At 42.8% G+C, this 23,020-nt stretch overlaps 1 protein-coding gene across 6 annotated transcripts in view; it reads left to right on the top strand.

Annotated features, from left to right (window-relative positions):
- The window catches only part of ATP8B4 (ATPase phospholipid transporting 8B4 (putative)), a 517,140-nt gene that overhangs the window by 479,225 nt on the left and 14,895 nt on the right, over positions 1-23,020 (top strand). For all 6 annotated transcript variants that reach the window (XM_056572217.1, XM_056572215.1, XM_056572212.1 and 3 more), the window contains 2 exons: positions 11,217-11,355; positions 13,426-13,556. In XM_056572217.1, coding sequence (XP_056428192.1) covers positions 11,217-11,355; positions 13,426-13,556 — 270 coding nt within the window. The remainder of the gene's footprint in view (positions 1-11,216; positions 11,356-13,425; positions 13,557-23,020) is intronic.

The following is a 23,020-nucleotide window of genomic DNA, read 5'->3' on the forward strand; positions in this document are numbered from 1 at the left end:
TTTGTAAATTACAGTCAGGCTAATTCCACTCCTAATTTTGGCTAAAATAATGACCAAAATTCCAAGAATATTCCTAGGTGCCATTTGAAGTTTGTCCCTAACTAGCTGATAGGAAAACAATATAAGAACAAACAGGAATACATTTATTGAAAAATGCACACAACATTCCATTAGATCTTTTGAGGCCTTATGATATATTCACACATGTAGATATAATCTGATAATCAATGCAGCTGAATAGTTTGTTTATACAATACGTGTATGGATTTAACCATCACAGAGTCCTGCTACATATTTCAAATTTGAGATGTTTGGACATACCCAAAGGTAAATATTTTCAAAGTGCACAATTTGTAGTTACATTTATTATGCACCCTCTCCATAAGTGTTTCAGGTACTACAGTAGGGATCAAAAGTTTGGGCACCCCAGGTAAAAATGTGTATTAATGTGCATAAAGAAGCCAAGGAAAGATGGAAAAATCTCCAAAAGGCATCAAATCACAGATTAGACATTCTTATGATATGTCAACAAAAGTTAGATTTTATTTTCATCATTTACACTTTCAAAAGTTTGGGCACCCTGCAGAGTTAATATCTTGTACTGCCCCCTTTGGCAAGTATCATAGCTTGTAAACGCTTTTTGTAGCCATCCAAGTGTCTTTCAATTCTTGTTTGAGGTATCTTTGCCCATTCTTCCTTACAAAAGTCTTCCAGTTCTTTGAGATTTCTTGGCTGTCTGTCACGCACTGCTCTTTTAACCCCTTAAGGACCAAGGACGTACCGGTACGTCCTTGGTCCTGCTCTCCTGATATAACGCGGGGTTACACAGTAACCCCTCGTCATATCACGGAGGGCCCGGCGTCATAGTGAAGCCGGGACCCGCCTCTAATAGCGCGCAGCACCGATCGCGACGCCTCGCACTATTAACCCTTTAGCCGCGCGCTCAGAGCTGAGCCGCGCGGCTAAAAGTGAAAGTTGCCGGCTAGCTCAGTCGGGCTGTTCGGGATAGCCGCGGCTAATCGCGGCATCCGAACAGCTGACAGGACAGCGAGAGGGCCCCTACCTGCCTCCTCGCTGTCTGATCGCCGAATGACTGCTCAGTGCCTGAGATCCAGGCCTGAGCAGTCATGCGGCAGAATCGTTGATCACTGGTTTCTTATGAGAAACCAGTGATCAATGATGAAGATCAGTGTGTGCAGTGTTATAGGTCCCTATGGACCTATAACACTGCAAAAAAAAAGTGAATAAAGATCATTTAACTCCTCCCCTATTAAAAGTTTGAATCACCCCCTTTTCCAATAAAAAAAAAAAAACACAGTGTAAATAAAAATAAACATATATGGTATCACCGCGTGCGGAAATGTCAGAAATATAAAAATATATAATTAATTAAACCGCTCGGTCCAAAATAGTGCATTTTTGGTCACTTTTTATATAATTTAAAAATGAATAAAAAGCGATCAATAAGTCCTATCAATGCAAAAATGGTACCGTTAAAAACTTCAGATCACGGCGCAAAAAATGAGCCCTCATACCGCCCCATACACGGAAAAATAAAAAAGTTATAGGGGTCAGAAGATGACAATTTTAAACGTATTAATTTTCCTGCATGTAGTTATGATTTTAATCGTATGGACCTACAGAATAAAGATAAGGTGTCATTTTTACCGAAAAATTTACTACGTAGAAACGGAAACCCCCAAAAGTTACAAAACTGCGTTTTTTTTTCAATTTTGTCGCACAATGATTTTTTTTCCGTTTCACCGTATTTTTTTGGGCAAAATGACTGACGTCATTACAAAGTAGAATTGGTAGCGCAAAACATAAGCCATCATATGGATTTTTAGGTGCAAAATTGAAAGAGTTACGATTTTTTAAATGCAAGGAGTAAAAAACGAAAATGCAAAAACGGAAAAAACCCCGGTCCTTAAGGGGTTAAGGTTTATCCATAGATGTTCAATTATGTTGAGGTCAGTAGATTGTGAAGGCCATGCCAAAACCTTCAGTTTGATGTAACCCCCCGTGGATTTCGAGGTGTGTTTAGGATCATTATCAGTTTGTAGAAGCCATCCTCTCTTTAACTTCAGCTTTTTCACAGATGGCATCAAGTTAGCATCCAAAATTGCTGTAATTTTATTGAATCTATTTTTCCTTCTACTCGTGAGATGTTCCCTGTGCCACTGGCTGCAATACAACCCCAAAGCATGATTGATCCACCCCCATGCTTAACAGTTGGACAGAGGTTCTTTTCATTAAATTCTGTTCCCCTTCTTCTCCAAACTTAACTTTGCTCATTCCAGCCAAAAAGTTCAATTTTAACCTCATCGGTCCACAGAACTTGTTTCCAAAATGCATCAGTCTTGTCTATATGTTCAATTGCAAAGTTCAAATGCTGATTTTTGTGGTGAGGACGTAGAAGAGGTTTCCTTCTGATGACTCTTCCATGAAGACCGTATTTGTACAAGTATCTCTTTATAGTGGAATAGTGTACCACAACTCCATTGTCTGCCAGATCTTTCTGGAGGGATTTTGCAGTCAAACGTGAGTTTTGAATTGTTTTTCTCACAATCCTGTGAGCTTTTCTGTCTGGTATTTTTCTTGGTCTTCCAGATCTTGCTTTAACTTCCACTGTTCCTGATGACTGTCATTTCTTAATTACATTCCGAACAGAGAATATTGACATCTGAAAACATTTTGCTATCTTCTTATAGCCTTCTCCAGCTTTGTGAGCGTCAACAATTTTCAGTTTCAGATTTCTGGACAACTGCTTAGAAGAACCCATGGTGCTGATTGTTGGGGCAAGGTCAGATGAGTCTGGGCATTTAAAACCTTTGAGATTGACATCATCTGGTCTTCCCAGATGATGATTGAGAACAATCCATGACACTGGCAGGTCTCAACTTTTGCAGACACCATTTTTGCACATCTTTATGCACAGTAATACAAATTTTTACCTGAGGTGCCCAAACTTTTGATCCCCACTGTATATGCACACAAAGATTAATGAAAATATTGTGCTAACCAAGTTATATCCAGGGCAAATGGATACTGTGCCCGTTGTAAGTAAAAGAAATGTGTCCAATCGTAGAAGATTTAGTAACATATAAACTTAAAGAAAATACTATAACAAAAATAATAATAATGATGTTATATATTTATAGCACACGATAAATAATGGCATTAATCATTTTCAGTGACAGTAATATTAATAGGACATGTATGTACACACAGTAAATACTAGAGTAAAAGTATTTCAGGTTTTGCCAGTCATTCTCACATGAACGAATATCACAGAACCTTCCATACAGCTCCAGAGATGGAATTTCCTTCTTGTCATTTACACTGTAGTACTGAATTGACTCTAAACACTGCACAGTTCTTTGGTATTCTCACAAAATCTGGCCTTATACTTACTGCACTTTCACTAATAAACAACAGGCTGCATTCTCTAGAGGTGCTGAGACACGTGACTGTAAGCTAATGGGGCCCAACACATACATAGGGGCCCTAATCTCTGTAGCAATGTGTAGTGCCTTACCATGAAGAAATTGCAGGCAGTGTAAAAGTTTACAATAGTGGCTCTATCGTATTCCATTCCTGAAATAACCAAATCAAATCTGTTTCTTATCACATAAAAAATGTATAACTTTCCCTTATTATTAATATTTAATATGTATTTATTCAGCTTTTCTATTATTTGTTGTTGAATGATTTGTAAACACAACCAACTATTCAGGGTTAAATTGAAAACTTTAGTCACATTTAGTTGTGGGTGCTTTAAAAACAACACCAAATGGTAACAGTTTTGGGGCTCCAGCGGAACAACCACATTAAAGACTCTATGGATCAGCCTCATGACCTCTCCAAAACTAACTTGGTAGATAACCAATATATGTGTTTCAGATTTGCTCCTCTACATTGCACCTTGGGCCTCTAGGGATCCCTCTGTCTCATATTTTACAACACTCAAGGCAGGGCAGATTTTAGACCCTGTGCAAAACTATAAGTATGCTCTAAATGGTTAAATACTGTAGCAAAACATTTTAATGTACTATATAGCAGGACTTCTCTGTTTTGCCCTCATATGAATAAATAACAAATACCACACAACACTAAATAAGCGCTATAGTGCCCACCCATGTTACACCCATCCGTGCCAACTAAATATCACCAAGCAACACACATAATACCCCCATCACCAAATACCACAGTGCTGTACAATATATTTCCCCCTAGGTGCTAAATAAACACGATAATACGGCACAAAATACTACTCCAGCAACACCAAATATTACATTGCAGCACAATATGCCACTTCGGCAGCACCAAATATAACACAAATATACACAAAATAACTCTGACCTGCACAAAACAAATCCCAAAGTGCACAACAAAATACCTATCCACCAACATAAAACAAATACTAAGACACCAAATAAACAACAAATAAACAAACGTCTCCAACAGTAGTACACAAGTGCCACAGTGCAGCGTAAAATACCTCTCCATCTTTTCTTGTAGCTCTGTGTTGTGCAAGTAATCTCTTACTCTCACTAGAAATGTATGACTAAATAACCGTCTGACTGTTACCATTTGGGGTTGTTTTTAAAGCGCCCACAACTAAATGTGACCTGATTTGTTATTTTTAAGTTTTCAATTTAACACTGAATAGTTGGTTGTGTTTACAAATCATTCAACAACAAATAATAGAAAAGCTGAATAAATAAATACATATTAAATATTGATAATAAGGGAAAGTCATACATTTTTCATGTGATAAGAAACAGATTTGTGTTGGTTATTTCAGGAATGGAATAAGATAGAGCCACTATTGTAAACTTTTACACTGTGGCACTACACATTGTTACAGAGGTGAGGGCCCCTACGTATGTGTAGGGAGAAGCCATTAGCTTACAGTCACATGTCTCAGCACCTCTAGAGAATGCATCCTGTTATTTATTAGTGCAAGTGCAGTAAGTATAAGGCCAGCCTTTGTGAGAATACCAAAGAATTGTGCAGTGTTTAGAGTCAGTTCAGTGCTGCAGTGTAAATGACGAGAAGGTAATTCTTTCATGTCTCTGGAGCTGTATGGCAGGTTCTTTGATGTTTGTTCATGTGAGAATTACCTGAAATACTTTTACTCTAGTATTTATTATGTGTTCATACATGTCCTATTAATATTACTGCCACTGACTATGAATAAAGCCATTATTTATCATGTGCTATAAATACACTGCTCAAAAAATAAAGGGAACAAAAACAGCACAATGTAACTCCAAATCAATCACACTTCTGTGAAATCACACTGTCCACTCAGGAAGCAACACTAATTGACAATCAATTTCACATGCTGTTGTGCAAATGGAACAGACAACAGGTGAAAATTATAGGCAATTAGCAAGACACCCCAAATAAAGCAGTAGTTGTGCAGGTGTTTACCACAGACCACTTCTCAGTTCCTATGCTTCCTGCCTGATGTTTTGGAATGCTGGCGGTGCTTTCACTCTAGTATTAGCATGAGACGGAGTCTACAACCCCCACAAGTGGCTCAGGTAGTACAGCTCATTCAGGATGGCATATCAATGCGAGCTGTGTCAGCGTAGTGTCCAGAGCATGGAGGCACTACCAGGAGACAGGCCAGTACATCTTAAGACATGGAGGAGGCCGTAGAATGACAACAACCCAGCAGCAGGACCGCTACCTCTGCCTTTGTGTCCTGCCGTGAAGGACGTTTGGCATTTGCCAGAGAACACTAAGATTGGCAAATTCGCCACTGGTGCCCTGTGCTCTTCACAAATGAAAGCAGGTTCACATTGAGCACATGTGACAGAGTCTGGAGATGCCACGGAGAACGTTCTGGTGCCTGCAACATCCTCCAGCATGACATGTTTGGTGGTGGGTCAGTTATGGTGTGGGGTGGCATTTTTTGGGGGGCCACACAGCCCTCCATGTGCTTGCCAGAGGTAGCCTGACTGCCATTAGGTACCAAGATGAGTTCCTCAAACCCCTTGTGAGACCATATGCTGGTGCGGTTGGCCCTGGGTTCCTCCTAGTGCAAGACAATGCTAGACCTCATGTGGCTGGAGTGTGTCACCAGTTCCTGCAAGAGGAAGGCATTGATGCTATGGACTGGCCTGCCTGTTCCCCAGACCTGAATCCGATTGAGCATCTGGGACATCATGTCTCACTCCATCCACCAATGCCACGTTGCACCACAGACTGTCCAGGAGCATGCCCAGGTATACACCTATGCTTGCATTGAGGGGGCGGAGCATGACATCACATGGGGGTGGAGCCATGATGTCACAATACTCCGGCCAGTGATGGTCAGTCATCAGACCCGAAGCGAACATACTCTGGGGCCTGATGGTAACAGGTGCTGTGTGAAAGATCACTGGGGTCCCCAGCGACGGGACCCCTGCGATCAGGCATCTTATCCCCTATCCTTTGCATAGGGGTTAAGATGTCTTAGCGCCAGAGTACCCCTTTAATCCATGCACGTGTTGTATAAACTAACTATTCAGCTGTATTAATGGATTATCAGATTATATCTACATGTGTGAATATACCATAAGGCCTCAAAGATCTAATTTATTCCTTTTTGTTCTTGTATTATTTTCCTATCAGCTAGTTAGGGACAAACTTCAAATGTCAAATTTGTGTGATGTTTATTTTAGAAATTAAACTCTACTATTGGAGTTTAAAACTACAGCTTTAAAATGACAAACACAAGCACTGTAGCTCACTTGGTCTACCACTAAAACATACGCTCTCAGTCCTTGTATGTTTGAATTGGCCCCGCCTGAAATAGATAGCTACATTGAACCTGTGTAACCTTACGATTCATCAGAACATTACATGTTACCGGAAGCCTAAGAATATACCATGCTTTTCAGCACATGCCTCAGATTTATTTTGTCTGTTACTTACTTGCGTTCTCTAGCAACCCTTTTATTGTATAAAATCAGGATTTATATTAAATGAATGGGACCTGTTCATGTAAACACTTTGACTCAGAAGCCTAAAATACATCTACTCTATTATTTACTATGTGTTCATACATGTTCTGTTATTATTACTGTCACTGATAATAATAAATGACATTATTTATGTATTATGATTATATAACATCATCAATATAGTATTTTCTTTTAGTTTATATGTTAGTAATATTTGTATGATTGGATATATTTTTTTCCTTACATTTGGAACAGTACCTGGTTGCGAAGTATATTATTGGGGGTAGTAATTTTCTGAATCTTTGTCATTTATACAGTTCCTAAAGTGCTTATAGAGCAGTGTAAAATAACTGTAACTGTAAGTTGTGAACTTACATGGTTTACAAAGAAAGAAAAAAAAAACAGAATGCTCAAAAGCAAAACATAGTAACAGTTTGTAAGGTTGAAAAAAGAGAAGAGGCCATCAAGTTCAACCTACAGGCACAATATTTGGCAGTGTTTTTAATATTATGGCTGATGGGGCATAATATTAGGCCGTAGTATTAATATTATAGCTGCTGGGACACAGTATTAGGCAGTGTTATTAATTTTATGGGTCATGGAATGCTATTTTAGAAGGCAGTATTTATTCATATTATGGCTGATGAAACATATTAGGTGGTGGTATTCATGTTATGGCTGATGGGGCACAATATGAAGAGGAAGTATTAATGTTGTGTCTGATGGGACACAATATTAGGGTGTAGTATTAATGTTATGCAATGTACGATACTATAAAAGATCTGTTGTAGATCCCACACTAAAATAATTGAAGATCCCTTACATAGAGGTGACTCTATTTATTGATATAGCCCGTACATACACAGCTATGTTACTTTTATGAGTGTCTAATATGAGAAATAAGGGGATTGGCTGTTGGAAACTACTTTGTTTATACAGCTGTTCGTGGATACAGCTATTTATGCTGCTTTTGCACAGTTTTTAAGAGTGTTCTAGAAAAAACCTGCCTGTACCCAGTTTCACTACTCTGTGGAAGGTGTGGCTTCTGTACGGAAAAAAAATGTGCTTCTGCTGGAAAACTCTGTTTATACAGCTTGGTTTGGATATACTTCAGAATGCTTCAAAGGGAAACATAGTAACAGTTTGTAAGGTTGAAAAAAGACAACAGGCCGTCGAGTTCAACCTAGAGACCCAATATTAGGCATTGGTATTATTATAGCTGCCGGGACACACTATTAGGCAGTGTTATTAATATTATAGCTCGTTGGGACACAATGCTGAGAGTTGTTGCTAAGCAACAACAGGAAGTGAAGAGGCCTTACCTCCTGCTGTATCCTGCCCCGGGACGCCGCCACTGCTGCAGCCGATCCTGCTGCTCCTGTTGCCGCCACCGCACCAGAAGTTACCCCCGCCGGGCCAAGGCAAGGTAGGAGACCCTCTTCGGTGCCGATCTCCGTTCCGATCACCGTCCCCAGCAGGTCCGTGACTGATCGGTCATTCCGATCACCTGTGCCACCTCACTCCTTCTGAATAAGGGGGAATGGGGCTGTTTCGGACCGCAAATCGCACAATATGGGGGACCTCAGGACCTCCCTGGGCGATATGCCAGGATGTCTGCTGAACGATATCAGCAGGCATCCCAATCCGGTCCCTGCCCGGTGAGCGGCAGGGACCAGAAGAACCCAGGGCATGTATCCATACGCCCTGAGTCCTTAAGGACTCGGAAACGGGGACGTGTGCATACGCCCTGCGTCCTCAAGGGGTTAAAGTTCAAATTTCAGCACTTAGTTCCTTTTTTAACTGCAATCAAGACCATCAAGACCTACCGTTCCCCCTTGGGACTTGAATCTGGTGTTAGATGCCTTATCAGGACCACCATTTGAACCTCTGGATTTTATTTCCATCAAGTTGCTCACCCTCAGGATGTGCTTCCTCCTGGCAATAACAATGGCTAGGAGGGTAGGAGAATTGCAAGCACTCTCTGTCTTTCCTCCTTATACCAAGATATTAGATGACAGAGTACTTTACCATCTTTTCTGCCAAAAGTGGTCTAAGAGTTTCATAAATCTCTGGAGATTATTCTTCCCTCTTTTTGCGATGAGCCAAGACTTGAAGGTGAAGTCAAGTTCCATAACCTTGATGTCAGAAGATGCCTCCTAAAGTATCTGGACTCTACTAAGGACTTTTCGTTCTACAGAAAATCTTTTGGTGCAATTTTCTGGCCCTAATAAAGACAAGACTGCTTTTAAACCGTCTATTAGTAGATCGATTATTGGCTCCTTTAGAGTACTTTACTTTGAACTGAGGTGTGGAGAGGCGTGTCCCTTTTTATGTTTCCAGGTTTCCTGTCCTGCGGTGGGAGGTCCTCTCCAGGGGTGCTGTCATGAGCACACTAAGGCCACATATGAGATATTTCTAAAAACTGCAGACTCAGGGTAATAAAAATGTATTTATTAAAATTTTCCAAAAAGTGGAACTTTTTAAATTTTGCCTTAATTCCTTTGAACCACCCAAAGGGTTAGCAAAGTTTCTAAATCCTGTTGTGAATTATTTGAAGGGTGCAGTTTTTAAAATGGGGGATTTTAGTAGTTACTAGCATCTAGGCCTCTCAAATCCACTTGAGAAATGAACTGGTCCCTTAAAATATCAATTTTGGAAATTTGCTGGGAAATTTCAAAATTTGCTGCAATACTTCTAAGCCCCCTGACACCCTTAAAAGTAGAAAGACATTTACCAAATCATGCCAACGTAAAAGTAGACTTATTGTAAATATAAATTACTAGCTAATTTATGTGGTCTTTCTTGAAAGCAGAGAATTTCAAATTTAGAAAAATGCTACTTTTTCCAAAAATTTGCCAAATTTTGGTGTTTTTCACAAATATTATATTTGATATTGATCCAAATTTATCAGTAGCAGAAAATACAATGTGTCTTTAAACAATAGACATAGAATCCATTGGATAAGTTAAAGCAACCCAAAGTTTTTAGCACCTAAAGTTAGACATGTCATATTTGAAAAATGGGCCTGTGTCCTTAAAGAGGTACTCCCGTGGAAAACTTTATTTTTTTAAATCAACTGGTGCCAGAAAGTTAAACAGATTTGTAAATTACTTCTATTAAAAAATCTTAATCCTTCCAGTACATTTTAGGGGCTGTATACTAAAGAGGAATCCAAAAAGAAATGCATTTCCTGTGATATCCTGACCACAGTGCTCTCTGCTGACCTCTGCTGTCCATTTTAGGAACTGGAGAAAATCCCCATAGCAAACATATGCTTCTCTGGACAGTTCCTAAAATGGACAGCAGAGGTCAGCAGAGAGCACTGTGGTCAGGACATCACAGGAAATGCATTTCTTTTTGGATTTCTCTTTAGTATACAGGCCCTAAAATGTACTGGAAGGATTAAGATTTTTTAATAGAAGTGATTTACAAATCTTTTTAACTTTCTGGCACCAGTTGATTTAAAAAAAAAAAGTTTTCCATGGGAGTACCCCTTTAAAGGGGTACTCCAGTGGAAATGTACGATTTTTTATTTATTTTATTTTTTTTAATTTTCAAATCAACTGGTGCCAGAAAGTTAAAGGGATAATCCAGAATTAGAAAAATAGAGTTAATTCCTTACAAAAACCGCTCCCTGTCTGTCTCCAGGTTGGGTGTGGTTCTGCAGCTCAGTTTCATTGAAGTGAATGGAACTAAGTTGTAATACCGCACACAAACTGGCTACAGACGTGGAGCTATTTTTGAAAGAAATTAGCTTTGTTTTTCTATTCCTGGAAAACCCCTTTAAACAGATTTGTAAATTTCTTCTATTAAAAAAATCTTAATCCTTCCAGTACGTATCAGCTGCTGTATTCTACAGAGGAAGTTGAGTTGTTCTTTTCTGTCTGACCATAGTGCTGTCTGCTCACACTTCTGTCCATGTCAGGAACTGTCCGGAGCAGGAGAGGTTTGCTATGGGGAGTTGCTCCTACTCTGGACAGTTCCTGACATGGACAGAGATGTCAGCAGAGAGCACTGTAGTCAGATAGAAATGAACAACTCAAATTCCTCTGTAGCATACAGTAGCTGATAAGTACTGGAAGGATTAATATTTTTTAATAGAAGTAATTTACAAATCTTTTAACTTTCTGGAGCCAGTTCATTTATTGTAAAATTGTTTTCCACCGGAGTACCACTTTAAGCCTAAAATAGGCCACATCATTAAAGTCCCTTCAGACATCTGTCCTATCTGAAAGTGTTGTTGTTGTATTATTACAGATTGGCCTGGACACCAGCTACTGGACAGCTATTAACCATTTCTATATCTGGGGCAGCCTGGCTGTGTACTTTTCTATCTTATTTGCCATGCATGGGGATGGAATTTTTGATATTTTTCCCAGTCATTTTCCATTTGTAGGTAAGTAAAATGAAAGTATTTTATAATTGTTTGCTAGTAAAATTCTAGTTTCGGCAGGGGTATCTATTCTAATATTGGGAGCAGAGATTACATACAACACTAATTTCTTGGTCCTATAACTGAATTAGGGCCCACTGAATATTCTAATACTGGGGGAAGATGGTTTATATCATATATCTATTTATCTAAATATTTACCAAAATAAGAAAAAATCTGCAGCACTCCAAGATACAGTGCCAAAAAGGTGCTAGATTTATTAGTCTAACGGCATAGCAACGTTTCGGCTGCCCACTTGCAGCCTTTCTCAAGCTTCTCAAGGCTGCAAGTGGGCAGCCGAAACGTCGCTATGCCGTTAGACTAATAAATCTACCACCTTTTTTGCACCGTATCTCGGAGTGCTGCAGGATTTTTTCTTATTTTGGAATCTACAATTTGACCCGTAACCTGAGACAACTACCTGCTGGCACCTGGCACTGTTCTCTTTTTTTGGGTTGAGCTGCTTCAATTTTCCCTTATCTAAATATCTATCTATTTTTTTATATCACATATACACACACAAATGTATACTTTTATCGGTCTGTGTGTGTAGATGTATTTCCTGGTAATTAAAGTGAACAGAAAACGTGACGCTGCCCCACAGCTTCACAATTAGGGAGTCACAATTATAATCAGTCATAACTTTAGTAGGATTTTAAAGGGGTATTCCAGGAAAAAAACTTTTTTTTATATATCAACTGGCTCCAGAAAGTAAAACAGATTTGTAAATTACTTCTATTACAACATTTTTATCCTTCCAATAATTATGAGCTGCTGAAGTTGAGTTGTTCTTTTCTGTCTGCTGACATCTCTGCTTGTCTCGGGAACTGCACAGTGTAGAAGAGTGTACACAAAAAGAAAATCGAGTTCAAACAACTCCTTAATTAAAATCATGATTTTATTAGTACAAATTTTAAAAAAACACAGTGTGAACAGACGCCAAAAATTGAAATTGGGATTAGGTTGAGTTCCAGTACAAAAAAAAAAAAAAAAAAAAAAAAACTCAACCTAATCCCAATTTCAATTTTTGGCGTCTGTTCACACTGTGTTTTTTTTTAAATTTGTACTAATAAAATCATGATTTTAATTAAGGAGTTGTTTGAACTCGATTTTCTTTTTGTGTACATGGTATTATGAGTTCTCCTGTGTCCATGCAGGAAATAGTGTGCCCCCGATTGTATGCCATAAAGGCAAGGGGTGATCATACACGTTTAATACTAGGACCTGTATTAAATAACAGTGTAGAAGAGGTTTGCTATGGGGATTTGCTTCTACTCTGGACAGTTCCGGAGACAGGTGTCATCACAGAGCACTTGGACAGAAAAGAACAACTCAACTTCAGCAGCTCATTAGTACTGAAAGGATTAAGATTTTTTTATAGAATTAATTTACAAATCTGTTTAACTTTCTGGATCCAGTTGATATCTATATATATATATATATATATATATATATATATATACACATATATATATATATATATATATATATATATATATATAAAAGTTTTTCCTTTAAGGTGATATATATCCATTATAAAGTTATGCTTTCGTAAGCCGTCTAGAACAGTCTGAGATGCGGGGCACAGCTGTGCTTCCACAACACCTCTCTCTGCTTACGTGACGACCGCTACTGCAATGTTTGGGCAGCCTCACATGTGTTTTGTGCATGACAGTTGCACTTTAATGCAGCAGAGGTTATATATACCGTACCTCCACTATATATTTGACCTTTTACAAATTAGGCCTTGTATATGTCATCAACACAGAGGTTTGCTTGTTTACCCTGCACTGTGGGTTCTAAATAGAACACATTATTGTTGTACAAATTAATAGTTATGTTGGTTGTATATAGAGCAAATACCAACTTCACCAAATCTGAGAATATTCTATACTTGGCCACATTCCTACCAACATTTTTTAAATAAATATTATAAATACATTTTGTTATTAATATTTTCTTTTTAAAAAGGTGTTGACTTTGAAATGTTATTGAGCGTTTGTATCAGTTGTTTCCTTGTTTTTATTTTACTAGGAAATGCAAGAAATTCCTTAAGTCAAAAGAGTGTTTGGTTAGTAATATTCCTGACCACTGTGATATGTGTCATGCCTGTGCTGACTTTCCGCTTCTTGAAGGTAGATTTAAGACCAACACTCAGTGATAAGGTAATTAGTATAGAATTTGTGCTGTTTGTTTTATCAGGCTAGTTCCACCTATGGACAGAAAAGCTGGCTGTTCAAAAGCTTATACTATTACTAAAGGGCACCAGCCAGGGCTATACTACAGTAGAATCTCTCAAAAGCGGACACTCACTGGGAATAAACAAGTGTCCACTATTGAGAGATGTCCCTTATTGGGAAAAAGGCTAAAAATTCTTGCTAAATGACGGATTACTGTACTGTACTCACTTCAGAGTGTAATTACCTATAGAACACAATAGAAAGCAATATTGCAGTAGAATCTCCCGTTTCGTTTAATCACCCCTTATCCCCCCGTATCATCAATCTCCCTGTATCATTTCATCCCCCCCCCTTTTATACCCTGTACCATCTTATTACCCTGTGCATTGTGCCAAATTATCCCCCCTTGCCCCCTGTTTCAAATCATTTCCCCTTGATCCCCCCCCTCCCTGTGCCATTTCATTCCACATTTATTACCCTCTGAGTAAATTCATCACCCCCCCCCCCTTCTTTATGAAGTGGCACAGGGGGGAAAAGGGGGAATAAAATGGCACAGGGGGTGGTAAAGAGGGGGTGATGAATTTGCACAGAGGATAATAAAGGAGGAATTAAATAGCACAGGAGGGGATCAAGAGGAAATGATCTGGCACAGGGGGCTGTAATAAAGGAAGAGAAGATTTGGCACAGTGGGAATAAAGTGGCACAGGGGGGGTGTCAGGGAAGGAGGGGGTGAATGATGTGGCTGGTTTGCGTACAGAAGAAGGAGACCACTATTTAAACTTTGATCTTGTGCTTCTGCAGGGGGTTGTATTGGGGACCTGGGCCCCATACTGGGGTATTGGCTGTACCCCCTGATGGCGGCCCAACATAAGACTGTTTGTCCCCTATTGGGAGTGTTTTTTCCCCTATTGTCCTTTATTGCATGTGCCAGTGTCTGGTATGGGGATTGTGCCCTATTCGCAGGGTGCAAATACATTAAAGGGGTATTCCGGCTTTAGACATTTTATCCCCTATCCAAAGGCCAGGCCCCCTCGGGACGTCACGCCCCCTCCATTCATGTCAATGTCCATAGACATGAAGGGAGGGGGCCTGACGTGGCGAGTGGGGCCTGGCGTTACGTCACATCTCCAGTCCCGAAAACTTCCTGTTTCCGAGCCTGGAGATGCAGCTCCACACATAATGCGGGTGCTGCAGGAAGATCGGGGGGGGATCCCAGCGGCGGGCCCCCCGCAATAAGACATCTTATCCCTTATCCTTTGGATAGGGGATAAAATGTCTAAAGCCGGAATACCTCTTTAAGTCTTATGGAACTCTGTAGGGGAGTTAAAAACTGTCTGTTTTTGGGAAGTGTCCGTCCAGGGAGATTTTACTGTATTACTTACGTGTACCAATACTCTTAAAAGAATCTTGAATACAAGCGCGGCCTTGTTACATTAAACTTTCATGCTGCACAATTATTTTATTAAATAAACAGTACAAAAAGAGGTATAAAGTCTGTTATCCTCCCCTGCACACACTCCCGTCCTTCCTGCTGTACCTTGTCTAGTCGCAATTGCTGTATAACGTGAAGGGGTTATCCAGGAATTGAAAAACATACCAATTTTTTTTCAATGACCGCTCCCTGTGTGTCTCCAGGTTGGGTGTGGTATTACAACTTGGCTCCATTCACTTCAATGGAACTGAGCTGCAGAACCACACCCAATCTGGAGACAGACAGGGAGCGGTCTTTGTAAGAAATTAGGTCTGTTTTTCGATTCCTGAATAACCCTTTTAACTTTTATTCAGTTAAAATATCCCGACGGCTAGGTAGATGTGGAAACAACCTCAGCTGACCGGGTGAGGCCAGATGAAGCTGGAGAATCTGTGGCTGAGGTCTCAGTATTAGGTGTAGTATTGATGGTAAATACAGTGGTGTCACCCGCAATTTCTATGTGCCTAACAATAAATTTACAATCTCTCCATTTCAGGTGGGATGACCAATGGTCTACTGTTTGCCAGAAGTACTCATATCTGGTCTTCCTCTTCCTTAGTTCCTTGGATAGGTTTGGTCTGGCCAACAGGGAGCAGGTGGATCCCCTGGTGGACTTCTGAACTAGAGTGGGGCCCTCTTGTGTCTGTTTTTTACAGAGTTACAGAGACACAGTCACATACTTGGCTGTGGCTGACTGACTGTGTGAGTGGCAAGATGACAAGTTATCTTGCCACTTGTGTCCCCCTCCTGAATTCACAATGACACCAGACATGCTCTCCTTACCCAATAAACTTGTTCCACAATACATTGTTCCACAATACATAATATACTGTAGTAAAATTTGGGATGCCATTTAAAAGAATAACTGGTCCTGAAAAAAACAAGCCCCCATATGGCTCTTTTGAAAGATATTTCTCTTAGGGGGTTTTATTAAAAGGTTAACCCCTAGACATACAAACATAACATTACCGTAACAGCCTTAGATGGGAAGTGAACCATGATTTATTATGTCATGGTGCCCACATGTTAATGTATGTATTGATTTTCAGAAGACTTAGAATTAATATGATATTTTGCTGTAAATGTGGAGTGGGCCCCAGAATCCATTCCACTTGGTGGTCTCTTGGCACCCCAGTCTTACACATCTCTGGCCCAATGACCAGGAGAACACCTACTTACAGGCTCTTCTTCCCTTTGCTAAGAATGTAATTGTGCATACAGTTAATGCTGGTGAAAATGCACTGCTCAGACTAAACAGGCTCGCACTGTTGGGGGTTGATTTACAGTACACTACTATAAATGGCATGTAGAGGTAGTGGGTTTTTGAGTACTGTGTGCAAGTTGCTATGTAAGCAGTATGTTCTAGCAAGACTGATTCTACCATTTTCTTTCTGCATTGCTTCTATCTCTCTAATGGTATGTCTTGGCATCTCTATTCTACCTCATAACATTTATTGGCCTGCTTTAATCAGAACTGTTTACATTTATTTTCTTTCTACCCCCTCTTCCTAGTTACCTCCATGTTCTCCACCCTAATTTACACCTGGAATCTATTGATTAGCTTAGTAGTATGACTATAACGTGAACAACGAAGGTCAGCCATGACCTGTCAGACTAAGCATGGAACCACAAGGAGGGGGCGTTGCCTAGATGCTGAAATAAGCGGTCACGCGCTCTCAGAGCTCCCACTACCCCGCAAATAACCCTTGGTTCCTGGAGAGCGGGGTGCAGCTGGTTGCCCGATTCCGGGGGTTCTGTGAGGTACAGGCAGCCCCCGGTACTTGCATCCGGCGGAACTGTCTGGTGGAGCGGTGCGGAGGCTTGGAGCAGGTGCCGACCGGAGCGGGAGTGTCTCTGCAGCCGGGCGGTGCCGCAGTGAATGACGGGGGAGCTTGCTCCAGGATCTACAGCTCCTTGGGACCCTCCGCTATCCTGAAGACGGGGCGCCATCTTAGGCCTTGTGGGCAGCCCCTCCTTTCCTGGGTCTGTAGCTGCTCCCGCCGGCAGGAGCCTCAGGCTGCTGGAGGCTGCTGCATATCTACCCCCTGGACACTGTCTGCTGTGGGGTGGATACACCTGGGGCCTTGCTGTGACTTGTGGTGCCTGTGTTTGCCTCTGAAGTCTGCTAAGCACTTCCATTAAACCCCTGCTGCCTCTCACTGCCTAGTGACTTTCTGCCTGCTACTGGGGGGTCCAGACTTGCTGGGACTTGTGGTGCTCTGGCTGCTTCTTGTGGCCCTACCTCTCCTATCTGAGACTCTGGCTGACTGGGCCCTGTGGTGATTCTCTGCTCTTCACAGGACTACCTCTACCGCTGGGGGACCAGCTTCTGCCTGCGGTGTCTGCATAGTGTCTCTCTACCTTCGCCCTGTGTGACCCTGAATTGTTGAGACTTGTGGCGCTGCCACTGCCACCTGTGGGACTGTCTCCACTAGGGTCTCTCCTTTGGCCCGGTCTTGTTGCCTAGTGCCTCTCTACCTTCTCTCTGTGTGGCCCTGACCTGCTGGACCTTGTGCTGCCGGTGCCTTTCTGCCTTGACCTGTGGGTGAACTGTTAGTCATGGGTGGCCCTCGTCACAAGAATAAGAAATCCAAAGGTCTCTCAACCGACCTCTGAGGAGGAGGCCTCCTCTAATGATGGGTCCTCCCGATCCGGCGGCCCTTCTCAGCGGGACCCTGGTGCTCAGACCCCATTTGCTGCCAAGGTTTCTGTGCAAGCGGCCAAAGCGTTGAGACAATTCTCCAAATCTCAGGATCATCCAAGGGGTGACTTTCCTGATCCACCTATGTCCATGCTCGACAGGTCTCCGCCTCCCCAACAACCATCCTCCCCTGAAAGGCCTGTCTATGACCCTACGGTTCTGGATCATCGGTTCACAGAGCTCCTAGTGGCCTTTACCTCCTGCCAGTCTGTTATGGTTACTAAAGTTGATGAGTTGCGGCAGGAATTTGTTATCTTGCGACACGAGACCCAAAAGATACGTGAGCGCTCTAAAGAAGTGGAAGACACTTTACACCCTCGGCCGGAGCGGGTTAATTCCCTGCAGCGACAGGTTATGGGAGTCCTGAGTCGGATGGATGAGATGGAGAACCGCTTACTGCGCAATAACATACGCCTGGTAGGCCGCCCCGAGAAGGTGGAAGGGAATGACCCTGTGTTGTTCCTGGAAAATTGGCTGAAGGAGATTCTTCCTGTGGACACATTCTCTCCTTATTTTTTAGTTGAGCGGGCCCATAGAGTTTTAGTTCGCCCCTGCTCCTGGTGGTCCTCCACGTCCTTTCCTGGCCAAGCTTCTTCACTTCAAGGACAGAGATGCTATTCTCCGGGCGGTGTGGATCAAGGGTCAGGTTGTCTGTGAAGGAAGTAGAGTCTCCTTTTATCCTGATTTTCTCTGTGGAGCTTCATAAGTAGCGGGTGCAGTTCACAGAGGTCCGAGCGAAGCTGCGTGCTAAGGTAGTAGTGATAGTAGTGGATGGTGCCTCTACTAGGTTTTTTGACTTCTCCGGCCGTAGCTCTTCATTGGGTGGATGCAAGCCCCCATGTCAGGCCTCCTGATTTCAATTGTCTGGGACTATTATGCTACAGATTGTTCTCTGTGAATGCTTTTAGGTAGAGATTAGGGAGTTAGACCATGTTTGGGGTCTCCATAGGTTCCAGTCTCCCTAGGGTCTCTCTGAGTAGTCATTAGTTACCTCCCAGCCATATTAGCTTATTACAGAGTGGTGGGAGGGAGTGTTAGTACTAGTAAGTTTAGCTTTTCTGGCGTTCTTCTAACGCCCAGTAGTGGTTGTATTTAGGGTCTAGGTCTGCACTGTGTTAGGGACTAGTTGTTTATTCTTGTCCAGTTTAGTGTTTAACAGGGTGTTTTTGGGGATGTTTTTGCTATGTCTGACTGCATTTGTTTTCTTGTTTCATGTTTGTGCCCTGTTTGTCTCTTGGTTGTCTGAATGTGGTGTGCATGGTCTCGGTGCTCTGCCTTTCTGCGGCCTCGTCCTCCTATGGATGTTCCCGTGTGTATGCTGTGTTATTTTTCATGATGGGGACTCTTCGGGTGGTTAGCTGGAATGTCCGGGGGCTTAACTCTAAGTTTAAAAGGGCCTTATGTCTAGATTTTGTGAAACGCCAGTCTCCTCACTGGAGACACACATCACGGATCAGAAAATTCTTGCTCTCAAATGGGCCTGGATAGCAAAGGGATACCATACCTCCTGTTCCAATTATGCTAGGGGTGTCTCTGTTTTGATCACAAAGTCTCTGCCGCTGGCAGTTTTAAAGGCAGCTTGTGACCACTTTGGGAGATTTGTGATTCTGCATTGTTCCCTGGGTTCCTTCTCCTTTGTCCTTGTCTCTATACCTCCTCCTTTTCAGGTCTCGGTATTGTAACTAATTACTAACAAACTAATGTCTCTCCCCTCTGACCCTATCCTTTTCGTAGGTGATTTCAACCTTGCTCCCGATCCTATGCTCGATCGCACCACTCCTGCTGAACCTTGCCTTCTTCTCCTTTAACACCTGGCGCTCCGAGTTGGGCCTGACTGACCTCTGTAGGTTGAAGTACCAAGCGGTTACTTCTTTTTTCTTTTACTCTGCGGCCCATAGGTCATTCTCTCGCATTTATCTTGCGCCTGCATCTGAGGACCTCCCAGCGGTAAGAGATGTTTCTTACACTACTAGGAGGATCTTAGACCACTCTGCTGTATTGGTAGTCCTGTATTTAGGCCCTAGTCCCCCTTCCTGTATTTGACGCATGCACATATTGAGCATAATGCTTCTTATCCTGACCCCTTAGTTCAGTGGGATGCCTACAAAGCCACGGTTAGGGGGTTTTTATTGCGGGAGTTGCAGGCCGGAAGAGGATTAGGTGGGTGTTCTGGAGGCGGAATATGTTAGGAATCCCTCTCCTGAGTCTAAGAGGGCGTGGGCTAAAGCTCAAAGGTCATTATTGGTTGTTCAGAAGGATAGGGTTCAGTTGCGGTTGGCGGATAGGGAGGCTGCCCTCTTTGAATTCTGAGATTAAAATGGTAAACTGTTGGCGTATTTGGCGAGGGCTAGTCGCCTGGCTACCTCTATCCCCTGCATTATGGGCAGTGACGGTTCTGCGGTGGTAGACCCCCAGCTGATTAATTCTGTATTTAGGGACTTCTACTCCTCTTTGTATGCTGCCCCTTCTTTGCCATGTCAAGGAGAAATGTTGTTTTTCTTGCGTGACCTGTCCCTTCCCACGCTTAGCCACACTCAGGCAGAGGCGTTAGATGCCCCCTTTACGGTTGAAGAGGTGGAACAGGCCATACATGATCTTCCCTATGGGAAGACCCCCGATTTGGATGGGATGATAGGAGATTGGTTAGGGACGAATGAGGAGCGACTGGCCCCTATATCAATAGCTGCTACCGATGCCCTTCCGGACTCTATCAGGGAGTTGTTGATTGTGGTGCTCCCCAAGCCTGGAAAGGACCCACTGTTACCTGATTCTTATAGGCCTATTTCTCTATTGAATAATGATATCAAGATCTTGGCTTGAGTGCTGGCTACTCGCCTGTATGGGGTCATTAACGCTGTCATTCATCCTGACCAAACTGAGTTTATGCCTGGCAGGACCACTGACGTAAATGTGAAGCGTTTGCAACTTAGCATCGAGGTGGTGGGGGAGGACTTTCTTACTGGTGTAGTGGTCAGTTTTGACATTTATAAAGCTTTTGACTCAGTGTTGTGGCTCTATCTATGGGAGGTCCTGGGTGAGTTTTGTGCTTGGGTTCATTTGCTGTATGATAGCCCTAGGGCTTGTATTCGCACTAACTTGAATGTTTCTGCTCCTTTTCTCCTGGGTCATGGGAGGAGACAGGGTTTTCCGCTATCTCCCTTCCTTTTTGCACTGATGATGGAGCTGTTGGCGGCAGCTATACGCAGGGACCCTGCTATATGTGGTATCCCTAGGGGGTCAATTGTAGAGAAGATTTCTCTGTATGCAGATGATACCTTAGTTTATTTGACGGATGAAGGGGCTTCACTCCTGTCCCTCATTGATCTACTTGACCGGTTTAGTTCGATTTCGGGCTTGCAGGTCAGATGGAATAAGTCATCCCTAATGGCCCTTTCATCTGGAGTCCCCCTCCCCGCCGCTCTTCCGGCAGGGGTGCAGGTGGTTTCCCATTTTAGATATTTAGGTGTGGAGGTAACTGGGTCCTTGACAGATTATTTACCCCTGAATTTGGAGTCACTTTTAGGCTTTTACTTGTGGTGCTCTGGGATCCTTCTACTGGCAGGCAAAACCTCCTAGACTTGGTCAGTCTCTTCTCCAAGCTCCTAAGCGGCATGGCGGCTTAGCTGCCCCTGATGTCTATAATTATTTTCTTGCCTCCCAGTTGGTCTATGCAGCGTGGTGGATCAACCTGGATCTGTCAAATTCTGCGACGGCTTTGGCTGGAGCGGTCATGGGCTCCTATGAAGCTCTTACTAATACTCTCTACGGGTGTCACTCACTCTTCCTTTCCTCTTCCCCTTCAGATTATAGCTAGAGTGTGGTCCGTGGTGTCAAGTAAATTTTCACAGTCCCTGGTATCTCCTAGAGCACCCTTGTGGGGGAACATACATCTTCCTCACCTGCATGGGTTACAGGAGGCCGTTTTTGGGGTTCTCATGATGTCAAATTTGTGATCCACTTGTTCGGGGAGGACCAGGTTTTCCTATCATTTTCGGACATGAGGGAACATTACAGCATTCCTGGAAATGCCTTTTATAGGTATCTTCAGCTCAGACATGCAGTACAGGCGCAGTTTGGCTCCCTGACGTTTACCCCTGTAATTTTTGAAGTGGTGCTTCTCCTTGGCACCACGGATCTCTCTAAACCCCTAACTCAGGCCTATCCTGTTCTCATGAGCATTTCACAAATGGGTGGCTGATATTCCGGATTTGTCTGAGGATCAGTGGAAGGAGGTTGAAGGATCGTAATATTCCACAATGGTCAGTAGTAGGGATATGCTCATCCAATCTAGGTATTTTTTGAGGTTGTACTATACCCTGGCGAAGCTGAAAGCTTTGTGTTTCCGTTGTTCTTGTGAAGTCGGTACCTTTTTGCATGCTGTGTGGGAGTGTCCTGTCATTGCTCTCTTCTGGAGGGAGGTGATGGGGTTTCTAGCTGGATTTTCCTTTCCTTCTCTCCCCCGCAGTTTGCCTGTTGGGAGTCATTAATGAGGTGGTTTCTGTGCCCGGAAAGTGGTGGTAATGATCGGGAAGGATACTTCCCCTCCCCCGCTGTGTCGCTGGTTGACTATGTTCAACAAGTATGTTCTGTTAAATCAGGCACTTCATGTGAGTCAAAAGTGCCCTAAGAAATTCGACAAGGTATGGACCACATGGCTTTTGTTGGATGTCTCAGCGGACTCGCCAGTTAGATTATCTCAGTAGGTTTTCTTACTGTACTGTGGTTCATCATAGGGGGGGAGGATGGGGTGGGGGGGTTGGGTTACCAGGATGAGTGTTTGTGTGTGAAGCTAAATTCCTCTGTATTATGCTTCTAGTCTGTGTGCTGAAACTGGTCTCTGGGACCCTCAGAGCTTGTTGTCTCTGTTGTATTTTGTTCCACCACTGGTGGTGTGTGTTGATTAACTTGGAAAATGTAACCCCTTAACGACCACGGACGTAAATGTACGTCCTGGTTTTGCGGTACTTCGCGCACCAGGACGTACATTTACGTCCTGTGTATGACCGCAAGCTTTGGAGCAGAGCTCGCGTCATACACAGCAGGTTCCGGCTGCAAGCAGCAGCCGGTGAGCCGCCGGTAATGGCCAACATTCGCGATCGCGCGGATGTCCGCCATTAACCCCTCAGATGCCGTGATCAGTACAGATCACGGCATCTGCGACAATGTGCATGTTAAAATAGATGATCGGATCGCCCGCACCGCTGCCGCAGGGATCAGATCATCTGTAATGGCGGACGGAGTTCCCCTCTCCTGCCGCCGTCCGTCTCCCGGCATCTT

This window comes from Hyla sarda, chromosome 4 (genome assembly GCF_029499605.1).
Source record: "Hyla sarda isolate aHylSar1 chromosome 4, aHylSar1.hap1, whole genome shotgun sequence".
Lineage (NCBI taxonomy): Eukaryota > Metazoa > Chordata > Amphibia > Anura > Hylidae > Hyla > Hyla sarda.